Genomic DNA, 13520 nt, shown 5'->3' with positions numbered 1-13520 from the left:
AGGGAGTCTTCCGGACACACAGGATTGGAAAGCCGGGTAAGAAGGGACAACACGGAAGAAGACTACTTACTGGGAAAGGCAGGGGGGCGAGAGGACTGCGGGATGGTGTCAGTGCTCACTTGGCGGGACAGAGCCCTTTTCGATGCCACTTTTTCCACTGACAGTTGACAAGTCCGGATGACCATGTGGCATAGCAGCCCTTGGCATGTCGCCAGAATGGCCACCCACCCCAGGTTCTTTTCAGTTTTATGATCCTGTGCTTATCTGAGCTCTGACAAAGGGGGCGCTCTGCCCCTAGCATGCCCCCTACACTTGGGCCAGACCTGCTTGGTTAGCAGCTGCTGCAGGTGAAGACCTCGTTCCTTCAGGTGAGCACAGAGGAAGACGTTTACGTCTAGAACAGGGCCAGGCCCACAGCAGATGCCCGTCATGTGTTGGTTGAACGCGGTGGAAGGGCGACTTGTGGATTCCGTCTTTGCCTTATCATCACCAATCTAAACTTCTGAGGTCAGGAAAGGAGAACGGGTTCTTGGCAGCCATCTGGCACACACTGGGGTGACTGGCTGTAGGCACACGTGTGTGATAAAAAGACCAGTGAGCTGTGTGGACATAAGAGAGTTCCCAGGAAATCCTTTGCCTTTCTGAAACACTTTTTAAAAATGCTACCAAGCCTGTGATCTTCTTTGATTCCACATGCTTTCCTGTATGTTGGGCCTCCCATTGTGTGGATGGAGAAGCTGAGACGGTGCTGGGGTCTCCGAGCGGACTGTGGCCTTCTCGCTGCCTCTCTGCCTGGCATGCAGTGACACAAGGGGGCATTTTCAGGGCCCAGCGGTGGTCCAGACTGAATGCATCTCCGGTCAGGGCTCCCTACACCTGTGTGTGCTGGGCAGAAGCTTCCACATGGATGTCCCCTGACAGCCATAGGGCCAAGCACAGCTGTGCATCAGTCGCCACAGCCCAGCTTTGTGTAAGTGAAACCGCTTTGTTCTCCTGCCTCCGCAGCCAGTCTCTGGCTCCCGTGTTTACCAAACACCTGCTGATGCCTCACCCTACACACAGCTGAGTCCGGGGCTGCCTTCTGTACCTGAAGGCCCACCCCCACTGCCTCTTCCTGCTCCCTGAGGTTACTGAGGACCACATTTAACAGGTCCCCTGACATCTGGGTCTGAGCCACGGTGGTGACAGACCGGAAGGCCTCCAAGCAAGATGGGTCCATCTTGAGGCTGAAAAAAGTACCTGGTTGTCCTGGGCTTCTGTGTGCTTGTGGATGGTGTGCGATTCAATGGTCAACGTATATTTTGCGATTTACTATGAGTCTCGTGGACTTTTCATCTTTTTTGGTTATTAAATGCTTTCGGCTTCTACATATGTATTCTTCAAAAGTTTGTCCTGTTTCTAAACATAGTTTGCGTGTGTGATAGGGCTCCCCTCATTTTATGATGACCCCGGTGGGCATGTAGGGGTCCACTTGCTGGTGGATGACCCCAGTGGGGATGTAGGGGTCCACTTGCTGCTGTTCCAGTTTGAACACCATGAGGTGATCTAGGAGACGTGTGTCTTAATGCCTAAGCCGAGGCCCATGCTGCTGCTTGGGCTGCCTTCTCTGGTGGGGACGGTCTGCACCGGTGGGAGGTCCTGCCCCACGTGTCTGACCGCTCTCCCGTCTGCCGCCCTCCTGCAGGCTGGCCGTGTGTGACCCTGTCTGTCCTGGGATGCCTGTACTGCTACGCGCACGTGGGCATTGCCTGGGCCCACACTTACTCTGGTAACTGACGGCGCCGGGCCCAGGTCCGCCCTAGTCACTGGTTTCCAGGGCACGTGCTCCACCCTCACCTCGAACCTCAAGGTAACCTCCAGGGGACCTGCTCATCTTTTGTTGAAGTCACCTCACTCCAGGACTGGAAACTTGAGCTCTCGTAACTTTGGGAACTTAGAGATCCTCTTCCCAGCCTCCTCCTTTGTCTATAGAGTAAGCTGGACCCCAAGCAGTAAAACGTCTTGCCTAGCTGTAGACGGTGATGTTGTGGTCCAGACCTCAGGTTCTTTCTCCTTTACCAAGAATTAGATGCAATAGACGTTTCTTGATTGAGGCATATAAATTCTGATTAGTGTTAGGCCTGTCTTCCACTGGGCAGTGTTTCTGAAACATGTTGGGTCAGTGGCATTTAAGTGACCCCTTGCCTGCTTCCTGCAGTGCAGTTTGTAGAGCCAGCTCTGAGGGTCACATGACATTCAGCTCCTCGGCAGGGGGGTGGCAAAGCCACAGCTGTGTTGCCGACTACTGGGTCCAAGAAGATCGAATATAGACGTCAGTACCCAAGGAGGGCTGCTACTTGAGTTCATCATTCATCAGGGTGATTGCCATTTGGCTGCTTGTTCCCTAGATTTGCAGGAAAGTATAAACAGAGGAGTTCCTCTACCTGACAGTTAATTATTTCCTAGTAAAGAAGTATAATTTTAAAAAAAGAAAACAAACAGGGAATAGTGTATGACAGACAGGTGCTATGGGGCAAGGCAAAGAGGATAAAGAGGACTTCCTGTGGTCTCTCCTCTCTCCATGCAAGTCCCAGCAGCCCTCTCCCCCTGAGTGGGTCAGACTCAGTGGTTTACACTCAGCGGTTGATGTTGTTTGTTTTGTTTCCAATAAAATGGAGCCCTTTCTACCATACAGATACTTCATATTTTTGTAAAATTGTCTTGAATATTTTTTGAAGAAAATGTTTAAAGTTGAAACACACTTAATTCTGAATTATTCACTCTTCTGGAAGGATGCTAACAGGCTGCTAATGGCCTCAAGTGGTAGAGAATTCAGAATACTTCCATTTGGCTTTGCTTTTTTTTTTTCTTCTTCTTCTTTTCTGAGGGGGTAGAGGGTAAGTGAAGCAGCTTTAAAATTTGAATCCATAGTGTACCCAATTATGGGAGAACAGAACATCTCAAGCACATGAATTAATTGTCATTGAGTAGAGGGTGATTGCGGACCTGGTCTGTCCCCACCGTCTCCCGTTAGTCATTTGGTATTATCCTTGTGTCCTGGCTGCGGTTATTAGCTCAATGAGATTTAAACTTGCGGAGTGCAGGACCCGTCAGTTTGCTGGCGTCCTTTCTTCCCGGCCACTCTGCTTGGAGGCGAGTGGGGAGGGGACCCGATGTGGGTGGCAGAGGGTAGGCACACTCTGTGTTAGCTGCAGCAAAGGGCAGAGGCTGGAGGGGGGCAGGCACACCAGGGCAACAGCAGCCTTGGTAGCTGGCCTGATAGAGGAGGAGGAGACACAGGCTGGCAAGTCCTTGTGCTTGGAAGTTTTCAGGAGGAGATGAGGTTGAGGAAGGGTGAGCAGTCAGATGAATACAGTAAAATTTCAGGGACTCTTAACACGAATTCAAGATTTGTAATCAGCCAGAGGTCTTTTAGCTGAAATTTATAGAGGAACAAAATCATGTGAAGATAATTGCAGGGAAATGTCTAATGTATGGGGTTCCCAGGTGGTGAAGTGGTAAAGGATCCTTCTGCCAGTGCTGGAGATGCTAAGAGATGTGTGTTCAACCCCTGGGTCTGGAAAGTCCTCTGGAGGAGGGCATGGCAACCCGCTCCAGTGTTCTTGCCTGGAGAATCCCATGGACAGAGGAGCCTGGCAGGCTACATTGCCTGGGGTTGCAGAGTCAGACACACCTGAGCATGCACACACACGCCTAATATATGTGTGTATATAAATATATAAACAGTGTATATCTATGTGTTTAGTTGCTCAGTTGTGTCCAATTTTTTGTCACCCCATGAACTGTAGCCCGCCAGGCTCCTCTGTCCATGGGATTCTCCAGGCAAGAGTACTGCAGTGGGTTGCCATTGCCTTCTTCCAGGAATCGAACCCGGGTCTCCTGCACTGCAGGCAGATTCTTTACCATTTGAGCTACAGGGAAGCCCTTATAAATATAAGTAATGCAAAATATTTTCAACTCTTTGGAGATGCCATTTTTATAAAAACAAATAGGCTTATTTACTCATTAAGGTATACTGGAAGAATAAGTGAATATATTTGAAAGTAATAATCCTGAATTTCTTTCAGCTATTGTATGATTGAGTGGTTCTCAGGAATGAGTACATGATTATTGTGTTTAGCTGTATATTTGAGGCCTAATTAACCAATATGTGAATAACCATCCAGGACTACTGTTATCTTAACCTTAACCTCTTGCTTTTCTCCCACTGTAATATGAAAATAATGTCTGTTTCCATGCATATGAACTCAAATTCTTGGAGCTGCTTTAAATGAAGGACTCCTGAGGTGTCTGAGCAGACAGAGCAGTCCCAGCTAAAGGACATCTGACATGTCACTTTCCCTACTTATCAGCCCCGGGGGCAACTTCAAGCATGGGACAGGGACAGGTCCCAAGGTCACTTCTAGCCCCAGGATCCTCTGACTCGCTCCAGGCATGATTGCCATGATGATTTCCAAGGAGGCCAGGAACACGTCGGAAGGACAGCCAAATATTGGTCATCTTGACGAATTCCTGGGACCGTGCAAGAAGATGGAAAATTATTTCATTGTTTCCTCAGATTAATTTATTTGAAAAGTGACAGCAGAAGCCCTTTGTTCTTAATAGTAAAGACCGTAGACTTAGAAAATAAATCAGTCATATATAATATGGTATAATCTATATATTGGGAGAATGGTAATTTAGTGGGAGGGAGTTTCCCCTTAGAGAAAGAGCCTACTCATTGCTTCTTTATTTAAACTAATATAATGATTGACTAAGCAGTATATGAAATAAATATCATGAATCTCTTTTCTAGCAAATGTCCCAGAATATATCCATACAGAAAGGCCAACTACTGAGAAGCCAGATTATCTCAATGGTGCTGTCCTTTCTCAGCATGTGTTGAGATGCCTCTCTGAAGCCTTTCTTTCATTGAAATCGTTATATTTTTGGAACAAGCCAGCAAAATTCCTTTTTTTTTTTTTTTTATTGAAACCCATTTGGCATCCAAAATGTAACATCTATTACTTGGCTCTGTGTTACTTAGTCCTTGTGACTAATTATAAAAACCGTATTTACAGAGAAAGATGATTCTTCAGAGCACCTCAATAGTGAAAAACAATATTTAGTGCTTTACTAGGTGAAACTTTTGAAATGAGCATCAGTCATTTGGAACTTTAAAAAAGCCATCACCCTTAGTTTTATTATGCTTTCCTATAGTGTTACAAAAAAAGGGGCATGTAGAGAAAGTTACTAAAAATACTAGATTTATACTGCAGCCCGATGAAATCAAGCAGAGGCCCGAATGTGGCTTGTGGATCACAAATTCCTCATCCCTGAGGTAAGTTCTACCGTCTATCAGAAAAGCGCCATTTGTGAAATGCAGTCCATTGGTATGAAATAAGGGCTCCTGCTGGCAGTGTTGTGGAGGATTGTGCTGTGAGCAGGAGGCGATATCTGTCACAACCACAGCAGAGCTGCATCGGTGCTGGGGTACAGCACTGCCGTAGGGACACGCAGTTTTCTACCTCCATCGCTTCTGAGACCATCAGTGAAGAAAGCACAGGTCAGAACTCATATTGTTGGCACTGAGTCTTTCCAGAAAGACTTGGTTTTTGACAGTATGTTTTAAAAGGCAGCAAAGCATGAACATACAGATTGCAATCCGAATTGTTCAGGATTGAAGCGTTCAGATCTAGGTGGGAGGTCAGCTTCAGCTCTGTGTTCAGTCAATGTGCTGTACCACAACTGCCCAGCAATGCCAGGTTTGGAAGGCATCTCTGTATGTCTCATAGCATTGATAGCACTATTTCAAGATCATATGTCAAAGCACCTTCACAACCATTCTCTCACTGTGCAGAACTCAATCTTGGTGTCTCTAGAATTTTAAAATTCTCCAAAAACCACAGTCATAGGTGCTGTCCAGATTAGAGGTCCCCAGGCTTTTGAAAAGGTCTATGAAAGTACCACCTAGTTCTTTTATCTTAGGTCTGAACCCCTAATTCAGTGCCTGGAAGTTTATACAAGGAAAGGCAAAAGCAGTCATGTATGATCATTATAAAATAGTTTATTTACCATAATAAATAAAATTAAACTTTTTTTTCTTTTTACAAATATCACTTGTGCTTATTTAAAAATGTTGAGAAGGGAATATCAGTGGTGGGGCCACCCATTCCTCTTCACATCCCCAGGTTGCAGTCAGATAGCGGAGTTTTGGCAGGGTCCTCAGCTGACCACAAAAATAGTATCAGCTCATTTGCACTTCTGTTGATTCATGCTTCTTTGGACTAAATGACAGATACAAAGGAAGAAGAGAAACCCAGTGGAGGATTTGGCAGGACTCAATGGCAAGAGTGTTAATACAAGGAGGAGTCCCAAAATGACGAACTGCTCGTGAGCAGAAGTGTCCTCAAAGGACTGGCAAAATGTGGGACAGTCTCTGACGGATGCACACACACCATGTCTGAATAGTGAGAATACATTCATGGCGGGGGGGGGGGGGGAAGGGGGGTTGCATCTTTCTTCATATAAAAGCAGTTCATATCCTGATACAAGATCCGTGAACATCTCCTTGAATGACTAGGGGATCTGTTGGCTGACTCTGAAGTCACAGATAAAAAGACAGTGGCTCCAAGAAACGCTTCCTGGCGGGTATTGAGGGAGGGCACCCACCGGTCTGGCACCTGTGGGGTCGTCAGGTCCAGTTCTAGAGGTTCCAGAATAAGTCCGATAGGCTCATGTGAGAATGAAGTTTCATTTGAAACAAAGTTAAGCTGGAGGCACAGTCAGTCAGTTGAAACATCTCAACATGAACACCCTGGGTGCTGTCTCTGATGGCTGCGGTTCGTGCTGGGGGGACGCTGAAATCTCATCCAGGTAGAGGGCACGAGAGCTGGTGAAGGTCATTTTTATTGACACGAGCGAGAAGGCAGTGCAGTGACAGAGAGACAGAGGAGAGGCCGTGCGGGGGCCTGAGCAGGCCCTCGGGGGTCTCCTCTTTAAGCAACACTACGTGAGGAGGGGGAGAGGGAAAGAGTGTTGGCAGCGCCATCACGGTTGGAGTTCCATTCAAAGGTCTTAAGGCTAAACATCTGTAGAGCAAAACACTCTACAGTCTGTTCATCAAACGCACGTCAACTCGAATGGCCGCTAGGGCTCCGGACAGTCCCCGGAGGGTGCCTGTGCCATCTGGTGGTGAACGCAGCAAGGGTTTCTGAGGCTCCTTCCTACACCTGCCTGGGGCTTCTAAGGCATTCATTTCCTCCCCACCCAGGCTTGGGTGCAAAGTTTAACAGCTGGCTTAACACTTTCACCTTCCACTTACCGATCCAGGAGAGGCAGGTCGCTGGATGGTGGTGTGATGGAGGGCGTTTTTACTCTGAGCTGGCTGAAAAAGGATTCCAGGAAAGGGCCCTGCTGTTTGGCCATACGACGCGCTGTGTGTCATAGCACTTAGGATGATCTAGAAGGCTGAAGGTAAAACAAGCCCAGGGATTGGATAACAAGAACTGGAAACAGCACTGAAACACGTGGGCCCATGTGGCTGTGGCATTTTTGGAAACCAGTGGTTTCCGACTACTGGCTACAAACTCTTGTGCACAGAGGTTTAATCTGAGGTCCGGAATATAAAGAAAAGTCTTGGAAAGAATCAAGCCAGAGGATGTGAAGGTGAGGGAGGGGAGGGGAGGGGATGGGTGACGGTGGAGCTACAATGATTGTGCGCCAGACCAGGGCTTCTCAACCAGATGTCTGCATCTGGCTACTTCCTACAAGAATCTCCTCCTACCCAGAGGAGGAGCCTTGGCGGGTGTATGGAACAGCAACACTCATTGCTGGAGACGATGCCCTCTGCCAAGAATGTGCATTCCATCTTGTTGACCATCTTCATCACAGACTCAACCCTCACCCCTCACCTCCGTCAGCAGGGAGGGAGGGGTACAGGCACAACCTCCTCCAACACGTGTCAAGGATACTCCCTGGGAAACGGGGCCTCCCTATGAATGACATCCAAAGTAAGGAACTGATGATGTAAAGGATTAGGTAACCAGCAATTTCTGGGCAATGGTATGAAGACACCATGTCGCCTTCCCTCAAAAAGGAGAAAAACAGCTCAGGTTAGTCCACATCCCTCAGCATTACTTTTCTACACTCTAAAGGTCAGGTCCAATACCCAAACAGTTTTTGTTTTCCCTAATCTCTCTTCAGCCACCAGATAATGGTTTATAGTGGAAGGTTGAGTTGGTGGTGTCTGAAGCTTGTGGTCCTCGCTTGGGAAGCCAGAGCAGCATCTGGGCAAAGGTAGGTAGTAAGCACAAAGCAGCCTGGGGCCAAGTGCATGTCATAAAAGTACAAGTAAAGGTTTGGCTCATTAAAAAAAATTTTTTTTTTCAGAGAATCATTATAGCAAAAATCCCACAAATCCTTAAATGAGGAAGAGTAAAAGCATATACAGCCCTGCCTGTGTTGCTCTGTTACCCCCAGGAGCATGGGTTGTGGGCCCTGTGACCCCCAGATGAGTGGATCCAGGCTTCTCGCCATGAGCTCAGTTTGAATCCTAGGAGTTGATCAAGCAATGTATTCATGAAGCATTATTTTTCTCTCCAATCAGGTCTGGACTTCAAAGCGTCACACACGAGCACCCTTGCCCCTCAGGCAAAGCTGGAGGGAAGGGCCCACTGGGTCCTAGGCAGGGGCTTCTGAATCTGGGTGTTGGTGTTGTCAGAGCCCTCATCCTGCCTTCCCTGCTGGCTCAGATGGTAAAGAATCTGCCTGCAATGCAGGAGACCCGGGTTCAATCCCTGGGAGAAGGCAGTGGCACCCCACTCTAGCACTCTAGCACTCTGAACACGTGTGTGTGGCCCCTGAGGAAGGACCCTCACCTGGACCTCAGTCTCTGCTCTCTGAAGAATCCCGTGGACAGAGGAGCCTGGTGGGCTACAGTCCATGTGGTTGCAGAGTTGGGCATGACTCAGTGACGAACACTTTCACTTTTCCCCTGCCTTATAAGTGGTAAGTCCTAAACCTGGGGAGCAGGTTGGGAGGCATGTTTAAGGAATGGCAAACTGGAACATTTCAGGGACAGCTGGCAGATGCGATTCCAGGCTCAGCCCCAAGGACGAGTTGGCAGCTTCTCAAAGAGGCTGAAAGCCCCACAGCTTACCCAGGATCATTAACAGCCATGACTCTCAGCCCTGGGGAATTTCACTTCCCCCCGCTCTGTCTGCTGCCATATGAGGCTGAATCCAGTAATGTCTCAGGCTCAGGAAGCCTGGGGGCACCCATGTAAACCACCTGAAAAGGCTGAACACGTGTGTGTGGCCCCTGAGGAAGGACCCTCTCCTGGACCTCAGTCTCTGCTCTCCCGGGCAGGCTGTGCCAAGCCAGCAGCCGGGTGAGGACAGCCGCGTTCCACAGGGACAACTTAGGTCCAAGTCCTGGGTCAGGCCATGGCCACCGAGCAGGACTGAAGGGGGAGGCGGGCCCAGACAGGCGGCTTTCAGAAACGCTAAACATCTTTGGGCAGGTCCTGACCTGGCAGGTTCCCCTCAGTACTGAGGGAAATCACCACTGGGACCTAGCCTCTCTCTCTGCTGCAAAGCAACGCCAGCAACGCACAGGACTGCCACAGGGCAACGTGTGCAAAAGGTGAGTGCCCTGGATGATCCCATGCTCACTCACAGTCCAGATCACTTGCCCTCCTAACTCCGCTCTCTCCCAGGTGAGTTTTCTGAACTTCCAAACTTGCTTATCAATTTTTAGGGTCCTGATGATCCCTCTTTCCTTTCTCAGATGCCCCTGAAAGGAGCCCAAGCATGGGAACAAACGTGACCCCAGGTGACTGTGAGGCAGTGCAGTGTCCTCTGAGCATCATAGTTTAGGGACGTGGATAGCCCACAGCTGGCTCCATGATCATCGTTCTAAGCTCGGACCTTCCTCGCAGACCACAGCTCCAGTCACCTCTCTGTCGCTTGACACAGACAATCTGGAAACACCTGCCTCTTTCTCTCTTCTCTCCTGAAGCAAGTACAGTCATAGACCTGCAGTCTCTTGGTTTCTTTCCAAGTCCTACTGACTTTCGTATGAGATAAAAAGTTTAGCTTTAAAATAAGGTCAAGCACGGCTCCCAAGTGTCCTATAAATGAACCCATGCAGTGGACAAAATACAAACTTCTCTAGGGGCAGTCCCAGTGAGAATCATCATATAAACATTGCTCTTGTTACAATTATTTTACTGAGGTTTTGTGTGTGAGTGTCTATGTGTCTGTTTTGCTAATAAAGCAAATCCGGGCTCATCACCCTTCCTGCCGATGCCCCGTACCCTGAGGAATGCCACAGGAACACTTAGCTCTAGGTCAAGAAAGAAAAGAAGCAAGGGGCCTTGTGTGATGTGGCCAGTGGCATGGAGCCAGGCCAGAGATTCATCTGGAGCCCACAGGGCCCTCCCCTTCTGCGCTCCCTTAGCAGCTAAGGGCTGCAGATCACAGCCCAGAGAGTCTCTGGCTCCCCACCGCCAGTCTCCAGTTCTTGGCTCATCTCTTTGGGGAAAACAGACCTGAAGATTCCCAGCTCTAAGTCTAGAAGAGGCACCCAAAGCTATCTCAGCTGCTTTTCAGCCTTAAATGTTCGAGACAGGAAGTCAAGAGGATCTGCCCTCCCTCCAGCTCCCCTTGTCCCAAGCTTGTTACAAATGATGACGGTACAAAAATAGACGGTGACATCAGACATAGGCTGTCCAAGGACAGGGAACACTGGGAACTTCCTGTGCCTACCGCAGTCTCTGGGGGGGTCTTGGCAGAGAAGCCCAGTGTGCTAGTACACACGAGGGGTCCTTGCTGCTGTCCCACCCGTCCCCAGCGGCTGCTGTTTCTTTCCTGGTAGTTTTCATGTTGTTACAAATATCATGGCAGTAAGAAAAAATTAAAAATGAAGGAAAATACCCTTGAGACGGCATGCCCCCCTCTTCCAAAATTCTGCAGAGAGAGTTCAGACACAGCTCCCATCTTGCAGGGTGGGGGCGCATGCCTCTCCCCAGAGAGAGCCAGCCGAAGTGACTGGTCCCACTTGCGTTTTCTGTTGGGAAAAGCCTACTTTGAAAGTTGTTGGTCATGTAGGTGTGTGTGTGTGTGTGTGTGTGTGTGTGGCGGTGTCTAGGGCAGGACGGTAGGTTTTTGTCATCTTGGACTTTCATTTTTTTTTTTTTTTTTTACAACAGACCTCTCAGCTTGCGCCAAAAATGTCTCTCTCTGACTCTGGGGACTGGGGCCTCGATATTTCAAACAGCTCCTGAGGCGACTGAGAGGACCTTCTGGAAGTTACTATCCTGAGTATCTCAGAGAGCTGTTTCTCAATGCTCGTCATCTTGGTGCTCAAGGCCTTGATGTCCTCCTTGAGCTCGAGCTTCACCTCCAGGACGGCGGCCTGCAGCGTCTGCTCAGGGATGGGGTAGAAGGAGTGCTTCACCTCCGCCAAGATGGGGCTCCGGTCCTGGGGGCTTCTGGCCTCGCCCACGTTGTCCAGACGCAGGTCGCTCTTGGTGATGCCGCTGTCGCACGAGTCCGTCTTCTTGAGCGTGGCCTCGCCGGCGGCCTTCGTCCTCTCGGGGAGCGTCTCCATGGACTCGGCCTTGGACACCTTGCTCCAGTCCTCGGTTTTCCCGCAGGCATCCTTGAAGCGGGCCCAGCCCTTGCGCTTGGCGCAGTCGGCCCCGCCGGCCTTGGGGCCCAGGCCCTCGGCCCCAGGCGCCTGCAGCCGGGCGTGATCCAGGCCCGCCGGGGCGGCCGCCGGGAAGGCCACGGGCGTGGCAGGGCTCTCTCGGACGGTGACGACGCTGGCCTTCGCCAGGCCGTGGTGGCTGTGCTCGGTGAGGACGCTGCCCTTCTCCACGTCCAGGTCGTCCAAGTCCCGGCCGCCCCTCTCTGCGGCCAGCCTGGCCTCCTTCTGCTGGCGGAACCTCTGGAAGAGCCGCCGGACGGGGTGGTCGGGCGGCAAGATCAGGGGGGCCTCATTCTTCCGCTTCATGCGCTCCTCCTCCTCCCGTTTCACGTCACTGATCTTCCGGAACACGATCTGCGGGGAGACACAATACAAGCCGTGTTAAGCCAGCTGTGGTGCCAGACCACCTGGAAGCAACAGTTAGAACCGGACATGGAACAACGGACTGCTTCCAAATTGGGAAAGGAGTATGTCAATACTGTATATTGTCACCCTGCTTATTTAACTTATATGCAGAGCACATCATGTGAAATGCCAGGCTGGATGAAGCACAAGTGGAATCAAGATTTCAGGGAGAAATATCAGTAACCTCAGATATGCAGATGATACCACCCTTATGGCAGAAAGTGAAGAGGAGAGTGAAAAAGCTGGCTTAAAACTCAACATTCAAAAAAAAAAAAATGAAGATCATAGCATCCAGTTCCATCACTTCATGTCAGATAGATGGGGAAACAATGAAAACACTGACAGACTTTCTTTTCTTGGGCTCCAAAATCACTGCAGCCGTGAATTTAAAAGATGCTTGCTCCTTGGAAGAAAAGCTGTAACTAACCTAGACAGTGTGCTAAAAAGTAGAGACATCACTGCTGACAAAGGTCCATCTGGCCAAAGCTGTGGTTTTTCTAGCAATCATGTACAGATGTGAGAGTTGGACCATAAAGAAAGCTGAGTGCTAAAGAATTGATGCTTTTGAACTGTGGTGCTCGAGAAGATTCTCAAGAGTCCCTTGGACTGCAAGGAGAGCCAACCAGTCCATCCTAAAGATCAGTCCTGGGTGTTCATTGGTAGGACTGATTTTGAAGCTGAAACTCCAGTACTTTGGCCACCTGATGTGAAGAGCTGACTCACTGGAAGACCCTGATGCTGGGAAAGATTGAGGGCAGGAGGAGAAGGGGACAACAGAGGATGAGATGGCTGGATGGCATCACCAACTCGATGGACATGGGTTTGGGTGAACTCCGGGAGTTGGTGATGGACAGGGAGGCCTGGCGTACTGCGGTTCATGGGGTTGCAAAGAGTCGGAGGCTACTGAGCGACTGAACTGAAAACTGGTGCTTGAGAAGACTCTTGAGAGTCCCTTGGACTGCAAGGAGATCAAACCAATCCACCCTAAAGGAAATCAGTCCTGAATATTCATTGGAAGGACTGATGATGAAGCTCCAATACTTTGACCACCTGATGTGAAGTGCTGACTCATTGGAAAAGACCCTGATGCTGGGAAAGATTGAAGGCAGGAGGAGAAGGGGACGACAGAGGATGAGAAGGTTGGATGGCATGATTGACTCAATGGACATGAGTTTGAGCAAGCTCCTAGGAGACAGTGATGGACAGGGAAGCCTGGCGTGCTGTAGTCCATGGCTTCTCAGAGTCAGACAGGAATGGGCAACTGACCAACAGCACTGGTCCAGGCACCAGTGATGGGGTAAGTCTGGATCCTCCCTAGCCAGACAGTCCTGATAGCCCACAGGAATGCTTGATGTGTTGGGCATGGGAGGCCCATGCTGAATCCTGAACAGTGTAGATGGGGAGACAGGATGCCCCAGGGCAGA

At 49.6% G+C, this 13520-nt stretch overlaps 2 protein-coding genes across 8 annotated transcripts in view; one reads left to right on the top strand and one right to left on the bottom strand.

Moving 5' to 3' along the window:
* HHAT (hedgehog acyltransferase) overlaps positions 1 to 2682 on the top strand; it is a 375148-nt gene extending 372466 nt beyond the window's left edge. For all 6 annotated transcript variants that reach the window (XM_060396732.1, XM_042229246.1, XM_060396733.1 and 3 more), the window contains one exon: positions 1685 to 2682. In XM_060396732.1, the coding sequence (XP_060252715.1) occupies positions 1685 to 1776 (92 nt within the window). In that variant the 3' untranslated portion in view covers positions 1777 to 2682. The remainder of the gene's footprint in view (positions 1 to 1684) is intronic.
* A 3346-nt stretch (positions 2683 to 6028) lies between these two features.
* KCNH1 (potassium voltage-gated channel subfamily H member 1) overlaps positions 6029 to 13520 on the bottom strand; it is a 420947-nt gene continuing 413455 nt past the window's right edge. For both annotated transcript variants that reach the window (XM_004013916.5, XM_004013915.5), the window contains exon 11: positions 6029 to 12045. In XM_004013916.5, coding sequence (XP_004013965.2) covers positions 11197 to 12045 — 849 coding nt within the window. In that variant the 3' untranslated portion in view covers positions 6029 to 11196. The remainder of the gene's footprint in view (positions 12046 to 13520) is intronic.

The sequence above is a fragment of the Ovis aries genome, chromosome 12 (assembly GCF_016772045.2).
Source record: "Ovis aries strain OAR_USU_Benz2616 breed Rambouillet chromosome 12, ARS-UI_Ramb_v3.0, whole genome shotgun sequence".
Taxonomy (NCBI): domain Eukaryota; kingdom Metazoa; phylum Chordata; class Mammalia; order Artiodactyla; family Bovidae; genus Ovis; species Ovis aries.
This window is presented reverse-complemented; position numbering and strand designations above follow the sequence as displayed.